This window comes from Octopus bimaculoides, chromosome 6 (assembly GCF_046866305.1).
Source record: "Octopus bimaculoides isolate indiv1 chromosome 6, ASM4686630v1, whole genome shotgun sequence".
Classification (NCBI taxonomy): Eukaryota; Metazoa; Mollusca; class Cephalopoda; order Octopoda; family Octopodidae; genus Octopus; species Octopus bimaculoides.
This window is the reverse complement of record NC_142933.1, coordinates 101,900-122,793: the sequence shown is the minus strand read 5'-3', so window position 1 is coordinate 122,793 and position 20,894 is coordinate 101,900. Positions and strand designations below refer to the sequence as shown.

At 35.9% G+C, this 20,894-nt stretch overlaps 1 protein-coding gene across 3 annotated transcripts in view; it reads right to left on the bottom strand.

The window, feature by feature from the left end:
* Positions 1–6,974: 6,974 nt before the first annotated feature.
* The window catches only part of LOC106872215 (3-mercaptopyruvate sulfurtransferase), a 20,466-nt gene continuing 6,546 nt past the window's right edge, over positions 6,975–20,894 (bottom strand). For all 3 annotated transcript variants that reach the window (XM_089353323.1, XM_089353324.1, XM_089353325.1), the window contains exons 2-8: positions 19,310–19,473; positions 17,026–17,221; positions 14,694–14,789; positions 14,086–14,227; positions 12,458–12,544; positions 8,979–9,103; positions 6,975–7,495 (exon numbers count right to left, since the gene is read on the bottom strand). In XM_089353323.1, coding sequence (XP_089209449.1) covers positions 7,445–7,495; positions 8,979–9,103; positions 12,458–12,544; positions 14,086–14,227; positions 14,694–14,789; positions 17,026–17,221; positions 19,310–19,458 — 846 coding nt within the window. In that variant the 5' untranslated portion in view covers positions 19,459–19,473 and the 3' untranslated portion in view covers positions 6,975–7,444. The remainder of the gene's footprint in view (positions 7,496–8,978; positions 9,104–12,457; positions 12,545–14,085; positions 14,228–14,693; positions 14,790–17,025; positions 17,222–19,309; positions 19,474–20,894) is intronic.

Here is a 20,894-nt window from a genome sequence, read left to right as displayed (position 1 = left end):
TATTGGAGACCTCCTCTTTTAAGAGTAGACATAGTCAGCAGTTAATACATATATGTATGTATGTATATAGTTTTTCAAGCTTTATTATTAGCTGGGCAGATGATAGCTGCTAAGTTGGTGAGAGAAAAGTTGCAGGTCTCCAACAATCGGGAACTATTATTATTTTTTATTTTTTTAAGCTGAAATTGTTATTTGAATGAAAGTTGTTGCCATGAGTGACCAAATTTGATCTGTTAGAATTTGGTCACTAAATATATTTCCTGGATTAAATCTTATCCACATGATAGGAAATCAACATTATTGTTTTGAAATATTTTTTAATATTTCTAAATATTTTCTCTGTTGGTGCGTGCATTGTTCTTGTTATGATACTCTTATCAGAGATTGGTGGTGGCATCGTTGTACAACAGTTTCAAGGCCAGTATGTATATTCTTGTTGTATATTTTGTGAATAGCTACACTACATCGTCATCATTCATTTCTTTTAACGTCCACTTTTCCATGCTAGCATGGGTTGGACAGTTTATTGAGGCAGATTTTCCTGTGACCTGATGCCTTTCCTGTCGCCAACCATCACCCTGTTTCCAAGCAAGGTGATATATTTCTCCTTGACCAGATGAGTTCTCGCAGAATATTGGAAACAAATGACACTGCTTGTATGGCAGTGACACTCATTTACAACAATATTGTGATGTCAAGAGGAGACACACACACACATAGATATGTATGTATGTTTGTGTGCATATATATATATATATATATATATATATATATATATATATATACATACACATATGCGTGCATGTGTGTGTGTCAATTCAGTGACTGGGAATGTTAGTCATCCTGTTATGGGTCAATGTTTTTCTTATGAACAGAAGATTACAGTTGCAGGAGGCCCTCACACATCTAAACAAACCACTTGTCAAATAAAACGAATCATTTTACAATCATGTAAACATTGGAAGCGATTCTGATACTTCATCAAACACCTCAAACAAAATATGGTATGAATGATGGAAGTGATTTTGTTTTGCTTCTTCAGATTCAGTCCTATTTCGGTCATCTGAAAGTAGACTGGTGTGTCACCTATGGAACTGCACTTAGTATTAGGGGAGAAGAAAAGAGAATGAGGCCTGCTATGTCATGATGTGACAATAACTTCAGTTGGTAGTCTCATTTTTTTCTAAAAAGAATGCAAATAAAAACATTTTTTTTTTTCCCACAACATCTTGACCATAAACTCCCACAAAATTTATTTACAAACATTCCTGTTTAGCTGAATTTTTTTTCTTTCAATTTTGTCTTTTTACTTTTAATGAATCTGATTTTGACTGTTTTCTCGCACAATCTTTCAAACCAGAAGCATTTCACTGTTTTAATGTTTGAGAAGAACTTTCTATCATTCACATTACCAATTACCTCTTTCGCTTTGGAGCAAATTCCAAATGGTTTCTTTTATATATTTGTTTATTGTTTAGATACAATTCTGTTTTTGTTTTTCACAATATTTCACTTGTTTTCAGAAATAACTCCATGACATTTTATTTTCTCCATTTTGTCTCTCAGAAATACCTGTCTAGTCTCTTGATGGGACCATGATTTCCAGTTATACAGAGAAACAAGATTCAAAATTATTTAATTTGATTAATTTATTTGTCATCAATCAATATGTGGAGAAAGTAAGTTTATTCCAAAGTTGGTATTCATCAGATACATTTCTAGAAAGTCTTTCACATTTTACTTCTCATTTGTTCTGGCAAGAAATCTTTTGGGTTAAATGTCTATATATCACTTTCTCCTCAATAATAGTTATGTCTCTGAAAAAATGATTTTCAACAACTTTGTCTTACAGCTGTATAGAGTGAAGACAGGTTGTGTGTTATATCTGTATCAGTCTCAAGTAAAATTTTCATCAATATTCTACCTGTATATTCGTCTTCCAATTTTAACAATTTCTAAACATGTAACTTAACATGAATTTTTTTTTTTTTTTTAAGATAAATCCAACTTGTGTTGAATATTTGATCTGTCTCCTTAGAATTGTCACATTTTTTTATTGTTGTAACTTCATGGTCTTTATTTCAGATCTTTTCCTTCTCTTATTATAAAGACTAAATTTGAAATTAAATATTTATCTTACCTGTATGATTCAAAGGAATTTAGACTTTAAGGCTAAAATCTGGTGTGATTATTTCCCAGTCAGAAACTTGGTGAATGTTTTCATTTAAAACAAAAACAATCAAGTCTTATTACATTTTTTTTGTTAATATTTTCATGTTATTTGTGACTTTTTAAAAATGATTGCTTCACCTGTTAATTTAGTTCTGCAGGTGATACAGCTTTAATTCTCCAGTAGAATTTTAAAAATCAGTTTATTATTTAGTAGTTGAAAATTTATTCTTATGACTGATCTTGGGGTTAGCAAAATGGTTGTCAAGTCCTTATAAATACAGTACTTCTTGTAATTCATCTTTTTCCATCTTAGACATCATGTAATGAACTCATTTCCTTTCATTTGTTGATTATATTTTTTAAGAAAAATCATTGACTAATGATAGTTTTGAATACCATTTTGTTAAATTTCATGAATCAGATTCTATGAAACAATGTTGTTGAATCCCTAGAAACGGAACTGTTTGGTCACAAAGTGTCAAGTGTAAAGATGCTTAGTGTATGTTTAAAGAACAAAGTCTATCCAACATGATTTATCCATAAAACTGTTTTACTTTCTTCCTTTAAATTTTCTCCCATTTCATAGTCATTGACTTTGTTTTTGACAAATTAAAAGAACTGCAATTCTTTATGTAATGACATTTTAATTGCAAACATGACAGAATATATTTCTAAACAGATGTACATCAGGTGACAGAGATAAGCTATTTTATTTTGTGCTGATTTTAAACTGTGACAAAAGTCTACCATTAATGCTTGTCTTTTCTATCAGTCTTTCTTCTGTATGAAATGATCCAACAATGATTTCACTTCACCTTATATTATTTTCCCTTCTTTAACCCTTTTGATACCAACCCGGCTGAAACCACCTCTGGCTCTGAGTACAATTGTCTTGTTTTCATAAGTTTTGAATTAAAATCTTCCACTAAACCTTAGTCACAATTTATGTTCCTAACACTAGCTGAATGATAACTATGTTATTTTACTAAATTCTTTGTTATATTTAAAATTAATTGAAAGAAACACAGAGCATCTCAAAATAAATACAGTAACGAAAGGGTTAAGTAATATATTTTTAATGCAGAACTGATTTTCAGTGTTTAACTGGACAAGTATCTTGGTACACAAGGTAAATAAGTTCTGACTTTTTATTTTAATAACATATCTTATTCTGTTGGCTTTGTTTAACTAATAAAAGCTGTTGTAACTAACACACCTGAACAGCAACAGGTCCTTGTTTACCATTTTTATACAATTTTAACTACTTGCCTCTAAAACTGTAATTATGTAAATTAGCTTATTAAAATTAACTCTCAAAGCCAACATAAATTAGCATCTTTGACAAACATGTCTCTGTAGTTACGTTTGCTTCTTCCCAACCACGTAGTTTTGAGTTCAGTCCTGCTGTAGCACCTTGGGTAAGAGTGTCTTCTTCTATAACTCTGAGCTGACCAACTCCTTGTGAGAGGATTTGGTTGACAGAAACTGAAAGAAGCCCAGTGTGTGTGTCTGTCTTGACATTGCATGAGATTTGTTAATGCGTATCGGTCGTAGAAGCAGTGTCATTCATTCCTGGTATTCTGTGCGGATATGTCTGGCTGTGGGAAAATATTCCCTTGCTTGGAAACAGGTGAGGGTTGGTGACAAGAAGGGCATCCACCTGTAGAAAATCTGCCTCACTAAACTCCTCAACTCAGTCTGGTCATGCTAGCATGGAAATGACAATAATATATACATACGCACATGTGAAATCATTATCATTTAACACCCAATTTTACATTTTTGCATGAGTCAAGTGGAATTCATCGTAGCAAATTTTCTATGGCCTTTCTTGTTGCTACTTCTGACTTGTTTCCAAATAAGGTAATATTTCCCCATAGCCAGGCATTTTTTCAGAAAACTGGTAATGAACGACACTGCTTATATGACAGTGACACTCATTTACAACCACTATGTGATGTCAAGTCAAAGAGAGATAAACACACACAAAACAGGTTTCTTTCAGTTTCTGTCTTCCAAATTCACTCACAAGGTGTTCGTTAACCTGTGGCTGTAGTAGAAGACACTTGCTCAAGGTACCACATAGTGGGACTGAACCTGAGACTACATGGTTGGAAGCAAATTTCTTAGTCATACATCTATGCTTGCACTTACATCTTGTGTGTAATGTTTTCTTTCCAAGTTCCCTTACTACATTTCCTTTTCTGTCACTTCTAGTAGAGAATTCAATCTCAATTTGGTAAACCATCAAAGTAAACATTAATTTCTACTTCATTAGTTCAGCACATCGTTATTGTTTGTTCTCATTTGCTCTACTGTAAGGTGAATAAGGTCAAAGACGGAGAACTAGGCATTAGTGTAAGCCTAAAGATGGTATTCCATCAAAATGAAAACCCTTCAATCATCTAGCTAGGCTAATACTAATTTATTCCAATCAGTCTGTGTCACCCTGCCCCCACCTCAAACACTTATACAAATTTCTGCTACTAAAACATTAGTAACAAGCCCTCAGTAATGAGTTAATTAATATACATAAATTAATCAACTATGAAATGACCAAGTAATTAGCAATCACATGAAGTTTCCAGTGTTTGTCATTAGCCTCATCTTTGTACATTAGAAGACTTGAAATGTTGTACAATTGTCCCTTTTAAAATTTCACACATGGAAATTTAATAAAATCATTTGAAATATTTTAAATACTATTTTCTTCATTCAGTTAGTATTGTTTTCATATTTAACAATTGCTCAACAATGTTTAATAAAGATCTCATCCTTTATGTAAAGATTGTAATATAGGCTGTTGAAGTTACTCTCACCCACCCCAATATATTACTGTTAGTTAGTGTAATGATTCCAAGGTGGTGAAATGTAATCTTAACTTTAATAAGATTTGAACTCAGAACAATAAAGTAACCAACTAGTTATGTTACTCTCTTAACTATTGCTTCAACCACTTGCGTTTTCACAAATGTAATATTAATTCACTTGTTCGGAACATCTTAGAAACTTTTTTTTAATAGAAAACTCAAATTCTGTTAAATAGTTTGAGATTGGGGCTGGAAGGAGTACCATTCACTAAATATTTGTATTTCATGAAGATACTCAAAGGAATGGTTAAATCACACAACCTTCTTAAAAAATACATTCTCTGGGATATTAAAATGTCTAAATCTTATGTTGATGTGAAGCCTAATAATTTTGAGTTTATAGACTATTTAAATACCACAAGTTTTAAGCATAGCTACCTTGTAAGAATAAGTGCTAAATGGGCAAGACAATTGATTAATATTCAACAGTATAGAAGCATCTTATTAATTAAATATTTAATTAGAAACTGGGTTCTTTTATTTCATTATTTCTGGTGTTGGACTGGCAGAAGCAGTAGAGTGTCAGACAAAATGCTTATATTTGTCTCTGAATCCTTTTTACATTCTAAGTTCAAATCATGCCAGAGTTGATTTTACCTTTCATTGTCCAGGGCTGATAAAATAAGTACCGGTGAAGGAGAGGGGTTACTTTTATAATTCTTCCTTACAATTCAAGGTCTTATCCATCCAGTTACATTAGAAACCAATATTTCTATGGCTCTGTACATCTGCACATGGAATGGTTTTGTAGAATTATTTTTACTACTTTTTCAAGGTTTCTCTGATGATCTATAATCATGAAGTGAAATATTCACAAAGATAAATTATTGAATCAAATTTAATTTTTTGTCATCCTAGTTGTGTGGCTTCTATCTTAGGATTTTGTACTATTATAAAAATTTGCTTAAAGATAGAATACATACACAACTGCTGTAGACCTTTGAACAATCAGATTGTTGTGAGATCATTTATTATTTTCTGATTACAACTTTTTTTTAAAAATAATTTACTGCTAAGATTTTCAGTAAAAAATTATATTAGATTTTATGAATCATGAATTTGAGACTGAAAACAGCAACAGGCCCACAGATGAGACTCAAATAACATCTGTTTATTGTTAAGTGTATTACTGATTTCAATATAGAAAGGCTCTTACAATTTCCTCTTTCTCCAATGAGATGTTTAACCCTTTTGTTAGCAAACTTCTGCTGAAATAACTTTCATTAAGCTGCCATTTGGAGCATAAATTAACATGTTTTGATGGTAGGCTTTTTTTTTTTTTATTTAGATCACTTTAAAAACAGAAGTTTTTGTTATAGAATCAAAAGCAGGTTGGTACCCAAAGTAAAAAAAAAAATGTAATTTTTTCCCTGTTATTTCTATGTCCCAAAGATAATTGAACAGTTATTTATTTAGCCTAGCAAACTGAAATATATGTAAATTTCTTATAGGTTTATGTTCAACATAGAAAGTGTTCCATGAATCAAATTATGAACTGAATTGACCAATAAAATTATTATTAATCAAATACTAGAGATGCAGTTTGATTCCCACCAGCAGACCTGTAGCTTTTTTTTTTTTTTGTCTGTCTCAAATTGGTGCTTAAAATAGTTTTTCTTTAATTTTCTTTTTATATAATATATTTTCAAAGATCTTCTCCATCCTTCCTTCCACACTTCTTTTGTTTTAATGTTATTTACAAGTGGTTGATTTTCACCATAAACTAATTTTAGAATAACTGATTGTCATCAGGAATGTAATGTTAGTTCTGTCTCACTGACAACATAATGAGAAAATTATTGCTTATTGTTTTAAGGCATTGTTATCAAGACCTGACAATTGTTGACATGTTACAGAATGTGAAATATCTTAAGGCCTACATTTTGTGACTAAATAAAAAAAAAATGCTTGAAAAAATTGAAAAACAAAAACTTTCTCCTTTGAGATTTAATTTCTTATTAATATCAAATGAATTTTTTTTTCATTTTGTCTTTTATTTTATTTTATATTCAGCAACACACTACAGTCGTTTGGTTATAAAAAAAATCTTTATAACGATAACCAATATTCGAATTTGTAAAAATTATAGCAAACATAAGAAAAATGGATATGAAAATAATTTAAACAGTATAAAATAAATTCTTAATCTTGGTCTTAAAACCAGATCAATATGACGGATTATATCAAAGCTGGTGATCATTTCTACAGGTGTGGCAGTAATTTGCTCTTGTGAAGCTGATTTTTTTACTTCAACGAAAGTTACTGACCTCTTTTTCTTGGGTGAAAACAAATCACAAAAGCAAATTTAAATAAAAAGTTTCTAAAATATCTTTGTATAATTTCGGATCACACTTTAAATTACTTTCAAAAAGATTCTGCACTATAACTTGGAATTTCCAAGATTAAATGATTTGTTTGGAATCAGCTCTCTGAGACCATTCATGCCAAGAACCCTGAAATTAGGAACAAAAAATTGGTTTGAGGGTTAATTCAGAATTGTACAGACATCTTTTATGTAAATACAGGTCAACAGGAAAGTTAAATTACTTTATAGGAAATAGAGAAAAATATCAGTTGAGTGATGAGATATTGGGATGAAGCAATTTGTTTTAATGTAATTTAAGAATCCCTATTGTTTGCTGTCTACTTCATGCTTACATGGGTCAGACAGAATTTGTTGAAGCAGATATTTTTCTATGTCTGGATGCTCTTCCTGTTGCCAACCCTCTCTTGTTTCCAAGTACGGTAATATTTCCATTTCATAGATTGGAAATGAATGCCATTTGTTTATAATAACCATACAATATTTAGACAAAGGTCCCCTGCAAAAACACTCAAACATATGTGCAAGGGGTTTCTTTCAGGTAATTTAGTGCCAACACCCTTTGGCCTCATTTCCTGGTAAGAATTTATCTGAATTGTCTTTGCCAGAAAGGTAGGCAATGAGGTGTTTGGTTGGTTTCTTAAAAGGTGTGTTGCAAATTGTTAGATCAACTGCATCACAAAACTCCAAGGCCTTATACCTGCCTAATTTCTGAAGCTGTAACTATAGACTCCATGTGCATCATGAAAGCCATCCATGTGTTTAACACCATGTCCATAGAAGCCATTAGCTACAAGATCATAGTCACTGACTGTTGAGGTAGTCTGCAGAAGACTCTCATAAAAGTGACCCTTCTGGTGTTCCATCAGTGAGGTATACGTCAAGATAAATGTTGCTACTGTGCTACCTCTAATTAGACTTAATTATCCTGTTACACACTCCTACAACTTCCATTGCCTTATCTATCCATCTCTCAGCAAACAGGATACCTCTGTCATCACTATTGCTCACCCAAGAGAGTTTGAACTGCTATCTTCTACCCTGAGGAATTTGGGGAGAATAAAAAATGGTTTCTATTTTACTCCCCCCACTCAATCTCAACTCTCTGCGCCACTTTCTTGTACCTTGAAAGTAAAACCTTATGCCTCATCTCTGCGTGTTTTTGCTCCTCTTTCCTGCTTTAGCCTCTCAATATCTGAACCCCCCTCCCCCACATTAAAGGATCTTGTCTTGTGAGTTACTTAGTGACCTCACAAGTGGCAGTGTCACAAAAAAAAAAAGGGCATCCAGCCATAGAAACCATGTCAAAGCAGATGCTGAAGACCAACAGAGCTGTCAGTTTAGTTGGATCCTGTTGAACTGCCCAACCCATTGTTAGTAATGGAATACGGATGTTGAATGATGATGGAGCAGGCAAAAATGTTGGTAGTTAGCAACAGTTAAGAGTTGAAGTATTTCCTGGCCTGTTGAGAAGGAGGACACATTATAAGAGGATATAAATACTTGACGAAATACTAAGTAACTTTATACAACCGATTCATTTGTGCTGCTGAGTCAAAAGAAATTAATAAAATTCATTTGTAAAAAGACAGAAGTACAATTGAAGAACTTACCAAATAGACGGTGATTTCTTCTTTACCAAGCATTTCTGCAGCAGCAGCAACGCCACAAGCAGTTACTCCCGTTTGACACGTACAAATTAAAGGTTTCCCAAGAGAAACTCCAGAAGCTGTAAACACTGAATTGGAAAAAAAAGAAAAAGAAATAGTTTAGAACAGAAAGAACAACAGTGTTTTCACAAAAACCTATTTGATAACATAAAAGAATTCTAAAAATAAAAATGAATATATATTCCACATACAAATATGTCAAATTCTCAAACTTTTACAGAGAGAGATGTTGGTCCTGCTACATGGGGAAAACAAGAACGGTGAGGTTACAACATAGCCAAAGTCATTAATCATTATCATCATCATCATCATCATTTAGCACCTTCCTTTCATGCTGAAATGGATCGGACAGTTTGACAGGATTCAGCAAGCTGGAGAACTGCATCAAACTCCAGTGTTGGTTTTGGTATAGTTTTTATGCCTGGATTCCCAACACCGACTACTTTACAAAATGTGACACCAGCATTAATGAGGTTACCAAATAGCTTGCAAGACAAAGAAAAAGCCTTAACAGATTGGAGGTGTGGTATTGAGGGAAGGAACGTGTCTTACTATAGAGGAGGCATGTGGATACCCTGCAAAGAATTAGTGGGTGTAACTGGCAAGAAGACAAAAATGGTGGTGACCAAGTGTCACCACCATCATTAGTAATTTGTGTGAAAGGTTATTTCTTCCTTGAGGTCATTCAACTTTACAAATAATCGTCTATTTAGATCTACATTACCCAATGTCTATTTCAGGGACAGTATATCTAGGACTGCATTATCTAAAGTGCCCTTTAGATACGTAATTAATTATCTTTCAGACTCAGTATGTTTAGGATGACATTAATTGTTGCGTTGTTTAAACAGGGTGTATCTCAGACTCCATTACCAATAGACTTCTAACAAGCTTGTCTGTAGTTCCCTGTGATTATGTCAATAACTGAGACAAGGGATTTTCTCAGCAAATATCAAAATACCAATCCCTGAAATTCTTATTTGAAAACAATGTTTTGCAAGTTTTCTAGCCAATGTTTACAGTGTTTGTAATATACATTGCCAAAATATATGTACACACACACACACACACACACACAATGGAAAAGTTAGGTTTCACACAAGTAAATTTATATATAAAAAAAAATAAAAAAAGAGAAAATGCTTTGAGAACTTTATCCTGGGTAGACACAAAAAAAGTATTAACATTTTTATCAAAATAAGCTACCAGTTTCAATTGCTTAAAAAGAATTTATTCATGCTGAAATAAAAAGAAGAGATACTAAAATAAATTGAATTAATCTTTCCTGATATCAGTTCTAGTATTTCACATTTTTTTCTTAAATATTTACATGGTACTGGTGTTTTATTTTTTTCTGAGTGATGCTGGGTTATGATGGTATTAGCACCAGGATGTCCTTTTAAAAGTAATAACAGCAGGAGTGGGTGTTTGTAGCAGCAGCAGTAATGTTAGTGGCTGTAGTGGTCATTGTTTTATCAGCTTCACTAGAAGCTGCAGTAACTGTGGCAAGTTCAATAAAAGTTGCAGTAAAATTAGCAATAGTTTTCTCTCTTTCTCTACCAAAGATATTCTGCTATGGTTGGTATTTGGTTACGAAGGTTGTTTCTTTGTTGAAGCACTGTTGTTGTGCAATCACTAAATTGATAGGGGAAAATTGTAAAATTTGGTCATTTCTTACTTGCACGTATGTATGTTCACTGAGTCCTGTTTGTATTCCCACATTTAATCTGGTTTGTCCTGGGCAATTATATGCTCAGGATTTGAAGAAAATTACATTGGACAAATCAGTAAATCCTTAAGACAACATATAGACAGTGAATGCAAATACATATGTGCGAATAAGAAACAACCAAACTTTATGATTTTCATCTTAATATCAATTTAGTGATTACACAACAACAATGCATCAACAAAAGAACAACCCTTATAACCAAATACCAATCTCATCAAAATACCTGTAGTAAAGAAAGGGAGACAACTATAAGGTGGGCCAGAATTTATGACTCACTTATTAGTTTTTTAATATGCTTATTTTATTATTGTATTCTTTAATTCATTTCAGTCATTTGACTGCAGCCATGCAGGAGCACTGCTTTTAGTCGAACAAATCAACCCCAGGACTTATTGTTTGTAAGCCTAGTGCTTTTTCTATCGGTTTCTTTTGCCAAACTGCTAAGTTACGGGGGCGTAAACACACCAACATAAGTTATCAAGCAATGTTGGGGGAACAAAGACACACACATATATATACAACGGGCTTCTTTCAGTTTCTATCTACCAAATCCTCTCACAAGGCTTTGGTTGGCCCAAGGCTATAGTAGAAGACACTTGCCCACTTATCTAAATTTATTATTTTATTTCTTAATATGCATATTAATAAATATTAATATATTTATTTCTTTATTGCCCACAGTGGACTAAACAGAGGGGACAAACAAGGACAGACAAAGGGATTAAGTCGATTACATTGACCCCAGTGCATAACTAGTACTTATTTAATTGACCCCGAAAGGATGAATTTTAACTCAGACTGTAATAGCAGAAGAAATACCACTAGGCATTTCGCCTGGTATGCTAACGATTCTACCAGCTCACTGCCTTATGAATATTAATATATCAAATGTAACTAACTGTTTGGCACCTTGGGCAAGTGTCTTCTACTATAGACTCTGGGTGACCAAAGCCTTGAGTGGATTTGGTAGAGGGAAACTGAAAGAAGCCCATCATATATATGTATTTGTCCCCACCACCACTGCTTGACAACCCAAGCTGGTGTGTTTATGTCCCTGTAACTTAGTGGTTCAGCAAAAAGGGTCAATAAAGTACTAGGCTTACAAAGAATAAATTTTGGGGTTGATTTGACAAAAGGTGGTACTCCAGTATGGCCACAGTCAAATGACTGAAACAAGTAAATTAATATAAGAATTCTCAAATCATTTTTTACTTTTAGTTTTATTAATATATACACAAACAAACAAACACACACTGCATAGTTTCTGTTTACCAGATTTTACACTTAAAGTATTAAACAAGTCAGAATTAAGGTAAAAATTATTTTCTCCGGTTGCTATGCAGCAAGATGGAACTTGGAACCACAAGTTTGTGAAGTAAGTTCCTTAACAAGACAACCATGCCTGGAGATTGTTTAAAAGTTGGTACTTAACTCTAGTCCCATGGTGTCAAGTGGATCAGAGACAAATATATCCTTAAAATGATTATTAGAGTACCATAAAAGAACATTTTTAGATGAAATGATAAAAAGTTCATCCACGCTCTGTGGATTGATACAGATTTCAAGAAAATTCTGTTTCCATATATTGGTTTTATTGTTGTTGTTTTACTTGAATGGGACAAAAAGAAGAAATAATTCAATAAAACTATCTGAAAACGTTAATACATTCTCATAAGAATATGTAACTTACAGTCTTTTAGTTCAGCCTTTGACTTCATGGTACCATCTGGTTTAAATAGTGTTGAATATGGTAAATTCTTGGAATGAGGAATATGACCTAACAAATAAAACAAATATAAATTAATAGTAAAATGGGAAAAAATATTCCATTTGTAATTTACAGTAAATCATAATTATCACCATTATTATTAATTAATTTTTGGCTTCCATACTGGCGCTGGTTGGATGATTTGACAGGATCTGACAAACTGAAAGACAGCAGCATATGCCTATGTCTACCAAAGCTTGGTCTTTATGCCAACCACTTTACAGAGTGTAGTGGGTGGTTTTTGCATGGTACTAACACTAGTGAAGATTGGTTCATAACTTGCAAGGCTAAGGGACTAAACTGGCCCCTGTAACCAAGGGATAATAGAATAGATAAGACAGAGAGAGAATGAGGGAGGGAGAGAGAGAGAGAGAGTGTGTGCGGATAATGATTTTAGGTGGAAGTTAAAGGAGAGAAAGTAAGGTGAGAGAAACAGACTTGTGGTCGTGATAATGTGGTGGAGGAGAGAACAACAGGGGATTAGAATATACACTGATTGGAGGGGAGGGAATATGGCAAGAAATAAGGGAATGGGGAGGACTTAGTGTCAGGGGTTATTGAGAAAAGGGAGAGAGAGAGATTACTTATTTTTCTGTCCACCAAGAACCACTTGTTAACCTTTTAACCATTTCAATCTTATTTTGATCTTGATTTTGATTTTTAGATGTCAAAAACAGCTGATGCCAAATGGGTTTTTACACTGAATTGATGGAACCAAAAATGGCAGCACAAAATCTATTGTAACCAAATGTCTATCACTCAATGCTGGTGTTTAGCACCAGGTTAACCTTAATGAAGCAGATTATTATAATCTACCCAGGACAGGTATGCATTTGCAGAACATTGGTGAAACCACAACAGGTCTTCTTGATCAACTGTGCCTTCATTCCGACTTTAGTGTTTTCTTGACAGAAATATTGGGGTGGTTTTCCATTGCCTTCCCTCAACCGGGTGGCTGTTGGATCATATGGAGCTCATCCGCCCTTCAACAGGTCTTATTTTTAGTCCTGTCAGGTGTCCAGACACCCTCCTGACAGGAGTTATTCAAGTGGGGGAGCCAGTTTAGTGGCTGACCACTTGACCATGGAACAGGTAGCACTTGTTTACACGGTACTAGTAACAAGTCTCATCAGCCTGTGATGAGATCCCTGACCAGACTCTACCTAAGACAAAAAAAATGTCCTTTGAAGAACTTTTTACTTTCCTGATAACAGAAGAGCAATTTTGGATAAACTACCAAGAACTCTTTTATCCAAGAACTCTTTTATTATTAAGAAAGTAAAGAGATCTTCAAGGGAAATTTGACCATTGTTTTCTTCTTCATCTACTTATGTAGATGCTTGTTTGTTGACATGATAATGGTGATGATGATGGGGGTGGGAGTGATGGTGTGGAAGAGGAAGAGGATGTTAAATCTTTAAGAATCTTTGGATTATCAATGATGCCATGCAGATATTGTACTGTTTAGGTGTGAGAATGCCATGAAACATCCTAACAGTTATGTTAGCAATCCTAAAAAAAAAAAAAAAACCAATGTTCTAACGACATACCAAGTTTATCTTGAGGATTTCCATGGAAAGCTTGAGAAGGACGACAGTCGACAACTTTTTCAGTTTGGGTTTCCAGATTTTTTGCTATTTCTTCAAAGGACCGAAAACGTTTTGGCTCAAGGTTAATTTCAAAGTTGCATTTCTAGAAAATTCAAGAATACAAAGAGGATGAGAAATTTATTTGTAAATCTCAGAAAAGAAGTGCCAATCATTAAATGAAACAAGAACATTCTTTTTTTCTTTTATTCTTTTACTTGTTTCAGTCATTTGACTGTGGCCATGCTGGAGAACCGCCATTGCTTGACAAACGATGCTGGTGTGTTTATGTCCCTGTAACTTAGTGGTTCGGCAAAAGAGACCGATAAAATAAGTACTAGGCTTACAAGGAATAAGCTCTGGGGTTGACTTGCTTGATTAAAGGTGGTGCTCCAGCATGGCCGCAGTCAAATGACTGAAACAAGAGTTCTCTTTCAATAAACATGGTGTTAGAGGAATCCTTATGTTAATAACACCTTCTATAAACACTGGGGTTTGTGGATTGAGTTCCCAAAGAATAAGATTTATTTAGAAAATTCCAGAAAACAATGCAGAAAATATTAAATTTTTACCTCGTATGTTGTCGGTTTTGCTGTCACTTCATAGTTATCAGCAATCCACTTGGACATTCCTCCATCTAACATTGATACATCAGAGTGGCCAAGGTACTGAAAAAGTCAAAGAATGATTATTGGTGACTAAGCACAAAGTAAATAGTTTAGAGTTGTGGCTTTCATGCCTTTTACAACATTGTTAACCCTTTCGTTACTGTATTTAGTTTGAGATGCTCTGTGTTTCTTTCAGTTGATTTTAAATATAACAAAGAACTTAGTAAAATAACTTAGTTATCATTAAGCTAGTGTTAGGAACATAAATTGGGACTAAGATTTTAATTCAAAACTTATGAAAGCAAAACATTTGTACTACAGAGCCAGAGGCAGTTTCAGCCGGATTGGTATCGAAAGGGTTAAGAATTGTTTGTCTATTATATATTTTAACCCTTTTGTTACCATATTTCTGTTGAGATGCTCTGTGTTTCTTTCAATTAATTTTAAATATAACAAAGAATTTAGTAAAATAACTTAGTTATCATTAAGCTAGTCTTAGGAGCATAAGTTGTGATGAAGATTTGGTGGAAGATTTTAATTCAAAACTTATGAAAACAAGACATTTGTACTACAGAGCCAGAGCTGGTTTCATCTGGGTTGGTAACGAAAGGGTTAATGGTATAATAGAAATGGGATGGCTTTAACTGGCAAGGAAGGAAACAATTACTGATTGGACATTTATTTCTGGTTTTTTTTTGAAGATTGGTGTTTATGTAATATTGTGTGTGTGTGTGTGTGTGTGTGTGTGTGTGTGTGTGTGTGTGTGTGTGTACATGCACACACATATGTAAAATCATTAACCTCACACACACACATGTAATTGTGCATATACCTCAATTTTTAATCGAATCGTTGTCCCTGTTGAGTCAAGCGAAATCGAATTGTGGCCAATGACCCAGCAAGTAAAGTGAGATCACAGCCGAGGCTGATACCAGTGTTGCATAACCAGAGCAATTTAAAAGTACCCCTTAAATCGTTGGGCGATATGCTGTGCTTGAGAAGATCTACTGAGTCAAGTAAAATCAAAATGGAAATCTTTGTTGTGGCCAATGCCACTTCCACCTGACTGGTAGCACGCAATAAGCACCATTCAAGCGTGGGTCAATGCCAGTGCCGCCTGACTGGTTCCCCATGCTTGTGGCATGTAAAAAGCACCGTCTGAACATGGTTGATGCCAGTGCCCCTGACTGGCCCCTGTGCTGGTGGCACGTAAAAAGCATTCACTATATTCTCGGAGTGGTTGGCATAAAGAAGGGCATCCAGCTGTAGAAACCTTGCCAGATCAGATTGGAGCCTGGTGCAGCCATTTGGTTCACCAGTCCTCAGTCAAATCGTCCAGCCCATGCCAGCATGGAAAGCGGACGTTAAACGATGATGATGATGATGATGATGATACAGTGTAACTAGATAAAGATTCAGCTGATATTTCTAGCATGTCAAACATTATTTGCTGAAACTCTTGAATCCCACACTGTAGGCCAGTCCTGATTAAACAGAGTTATGAGTAAAAACCATTCCAGCCATGACCATGCAGGCTTTTGAAGAATATTTCAGACAATAACAAAATTATCTAATGTGTCCTCCCTTGCTTTGAATAGAAGAATGGGATTTGGGAGAGATTTAAGTGCTATTTCTAGCGGCCGCATGGGTTGGCTCTTAGGTGAAACTTGATCAAGTAGAGCTATGAGCAAAAACATTCCAGTTGTGACCATCCTGTTTGTTTAGGGGTTTGTAAGACCACATCATTTAAGGTGCCTTTCCTTTATTATGAAAATAGGGTACAATCTGAGAAAAATTTGGTTGCTATTTCTAGTTTGTAGAAGTGTCCTTAGTTATGATCTCTGTATCGATGTAACATAAGAAGATAAGAAGAAATAATCAGAAAGTTTGTAATAGGCGCAGGGGTGGTTGTGTGATAAGTAGCTTGCTTACCAACCACATGGTTCTGGGTTCAGTCCCACTACATGGAACCTTGGGCCAGTGTCTTCTACTATAGCCTCAGGCCGATCAAAGCCTTGTGAGTGGATTTGGTAGATGGAAACTGAAAGAAGCCTGTCATATATGTGTGTGTTTGTGTGTCTGTGTCCCCCCATCATCACTTGACAACTGATGCTGGTGTGTTTACGTCCCCATAACTTAGTGGTTCAGCAAAAATGACCGATGGGATAAGTACGAGGCTCACAAAGAATAAGTCTTGGGGTCGATTTGTTCGACTAAAGGCGGTGCTCCAGCATGGCCACAGTCAAATGACTGAAATAAATAAAAGAATAAAGGAAAGAAACAAAGGAATGCCTACCTTAAACATCCACCAGGCTCGGAATGCTGAGCTGTTGTTTTGCTGATCATAAACAATAATATAATTCTTATTGGAAATTCCCAAATTTCCAATGTATTCACTTAAACAATTTGTATCTGGTAAGTCGTACGGCAGATGTTTAGTTGGGGTACTGCACTGGTTCAGATCAAAGTAGATGGATCCAGGAATATGTTGCCTGGGGCAAAGAAATTATAATATCACTGTTTGTTACAATGTGTGTTTGGGTGTTATGCTTTTAACAGCCTTAACTATGGGAAGAAACTGAAGATGTAATTGAAATTTTTTAACAATGGAACAAGTCTGAGTGTTATGTGTCTAATAATCTTAATGAAACAAAATTGAAGACGTGATCAAATTATTCGACATAAAACAAGTTTGCTTGTTGTGCTTTAAACAAACTGAACTATGGAATGAAAGTAAAGACAATCAAAATATTTAATGCAATGAAACAATGTTATGAAGATTTATAAATTCATGCTTCATAAATGAAATAAAATTAACAAAACATGAAATTTCCATAGGAATTTCTTCTGATTCATTATGTTCTGAGTTCAAATTCCACAAGGCTGACTTTGTCTTTCATTCTTTCAGGGTCAATAAATAAAGTAAAGTGAAGCCCTGGTTTGAAGTAATCGACTAAAACCTTCCCCTTAAATTTCAGGCTTTGTGCCTATAGTAGAAAGGATTATTATTATAATAAATTAATTATAGGTGTAGGAGTGGCTGTGTGGTAAGTAGCTTGCTTACCAACCACATGGTTCCGGGTTCAGTCCCACTGCGTGGCATCTTGGGCATGTGTCTTCTACTATAGCCTCGGGCCGACCAAAGCCTTGTGAGTGGATTTGGTAGATGGAAACTGAAAGAAGCCCGTCGTATATATGTATATATGTGTGTGTGTGTGTGTGTGTGTGTGTGTGTGTGTGTCTGTCTGTCCCCCTAGCATTGCTTGACAACCAATGCTGCTGTGTTTATGTCCCCGTCACTTAGTGGTTCAGCAAAGGAAAACGATAGAATAAGTACTAGGCTTCCAAAGAATAAGTCCCGTTGTCGATATGCTCGACTAAAGGCGGTGCTCCAGCATGGCCGCAGTCAAATGACTGAAACAAGTAAAAGAGTAATTACTTAAACTCCTAAAAAATATTTTATTTAAGCAACCTGCCAAAGAGACATGTAATTTTTTAGAAGCCCATGAAGTAGACTATGTGGTTTCTTGATGTATTATAAATAGCAGTCAAATCTGCCTGACATCACAATGCCTTGCTGTCCATTGGTTATGATGATGAGGGTTCCAATAGATAGGATCAACGGAACAGCCTGCTCATGAAATTAACATGCAAGTGGCTGAGTACTCCACAGACACATGTGCCCATAATGTAGTTCTCAGTATGACACACCAAACATGACAAGCCTGGCCTTTTGAAATCCAGTCACAACTCATTTTCACCAGATGAGTGGAATGGAGTAATGAGAAATAAATTGTCTTGCTTAAGGATACAAAGGTGGGGTTTGGTAATTGAACTCACGACTGAAAACCCTAGCCACTGAAAACCCTAATCACTGAATACAATAGCTACTAAGGTGGTGAACTGATACAATCGTTAGCATGTTGGCCAAAAGGATTCGATGCATTTCCTCCGTCTTTACATTCTGAGTTCAAATTCCACCGAGGCTGACAAATGCCTTTCATCCTTTCGGAGTTGATAAAATAAGTACCAGTTACACACTGGGGTCGATGTGATAGATATCACAGTGCAATGTCTTAAAGAAAAAGGAAAGTGACAATGGAAAAAGAAATATTTGATATACAATAAACGATGGGATGTCTTTGAGCATCTGTCTTGTCAAAGATAACTGATATGGCAGTTAGCAACATCATCCTCATCATCGTTTAACATCCGCTTTCCATGCTAGCATGGGTTGGACGATTTGACTGAGGACTGGCGAACCAGATGGCTACACCAGGCTCCAATCTGATTTGGCTTGGTTTCTACAACTGGATGCCCTTCCTAACACCAACCACTCCAAGAGTGTAGTGGGTGCTTTTACGTGCCACCGGCACGAGGGCCAGTCAGGCGGGTACTGGCGACAACCACGCTTGACATGGTGTATTTTACGTGTCACCTGCACAGGAACCAGTCCATCGGCACTGGCAACGATCTCGCTCGAATGTCTTTTCATGTGCCACTGGCACAAGTGCCAGGGAGGCGACGTTGGTAACGATCACGCTGAAATGAATAAATAAAACAAGGACACCTCAACTTACTTCTTGTAGAACTTGTCGTAGCCAACACCAGGCTTTTGCAGACGAGCCCAAGAAACATCTAAAACACGAAGTTTGTCTGCAGACGACGATGACAAACAATCCTTCAGCCAGTTAGTGGACACGAGGGTTCCAATTTTAGTAATCCGCATGCTTTCCGATAAAAACTGCAAAGAAGAAAGATAAGAAGTGCTTTATTGAAAAAATAACAAAAATAAAATATAAATATAAATAGAATCATCATCATATTCTAACATCCACTTTTCCATGCTTGCATGGGTTGGATAGAATTTGTTGAGGTAGATTTTCTATGACTGGATACTCTACCTGTTGCCAACCCTCATCTTTTTCCTTGTGAGGGTAATATTTCTACATGACCAGAGATGTTTCCTTGGAGGAAGTGCATGTGAGAGAGGGAGTGGGAGTGAGAGAGAGAGTGTGTGTGTGAGAGGGAGTGTGTGAGAGAGGGGTGCATGTGAGAGAGGGAGTGTGAGTGAAAGAGGGAGTGTGTGCGAGAGAGAGAGAGTGTGAGAGAGAGAGTGTGAGAGAGAGAGATGCAATGGTTGAAGAGAATTGAAAGATGGGAGAAAGAGGGAAGGTGATCAACAGATAGCCAAGAGTCGAGGGAACAAACATAGGCTTGATAGGATACACATACAAGCATATACATACATACATACATTATATATATATATAAATATATATATATATATTATATATATATGTGGCAGATGTTCAGGTGCAATAAAGACTGTAAACAAACAGGAAACAACTTCTATCTCATTCCAGGGTGAAAAACTAGAGGTAGTCGATAGCTTCCGCTATCTGGGCGACCAAGTTAGTAGTGGGGGTGGGTGCGCTGAACAGTGTAGCTGCTAGAATAAGAATAGCCTGGGCAAAGTTTACGAGAGCTCTTACCCCTGCTGGCGACAAAGGGACTCTCACTCAGAGTAAAAGGCAGACTGTATGACGCATGCGTACGAACACCATGCTACATGGCAGTGAAACATGGGCTGTAACTGCTGAGGACATACGTAAGCTCGCAAGGAATGAAGCAGTATGCTCCGTTGGATGTGTAATGTCAATGTGAATACCCGTCAGAGTGTAAGTATCTTGAGAGAAAAGCTGAACATTAGAAAGCCTCAGTTGTGGCGTGCAAGAGAGACGATTGCGCTGGTATGGACATGTGGTGAGAATGGAGGAGGATAGCTGCGTGAAAAAGTGCCACACCCTAACAGTTGAGGGAACCCGTGGAAGAGGTAGGCCCAGGAAGACCTGGGCTGAGGTGGTGAGGCAAGACCTTCGTACATTGGGCCTCACCGAGGCGATGACTACGGACCGAGACCCTTTGGAAATGGGCTGTGCGTGAGAAGACCCGGCAAGCCAAGTAAGATCGTTGCCAGTGCCCCTGGACTGGTTCTTGTGCGGGTGGCACATGAGATGCACCATTTTGAGCGTGGCCGTTGCCAGTACCGCCTGACTGGCTCCTGTAGGATTTTCGAGCGAGATCGTTGCCAGTGCCCCTGGGACTGGCTTGTGCGGGTGGCACATAAAAGACACATTCCGAGCGTGGCCGTTTTTCGTGCGG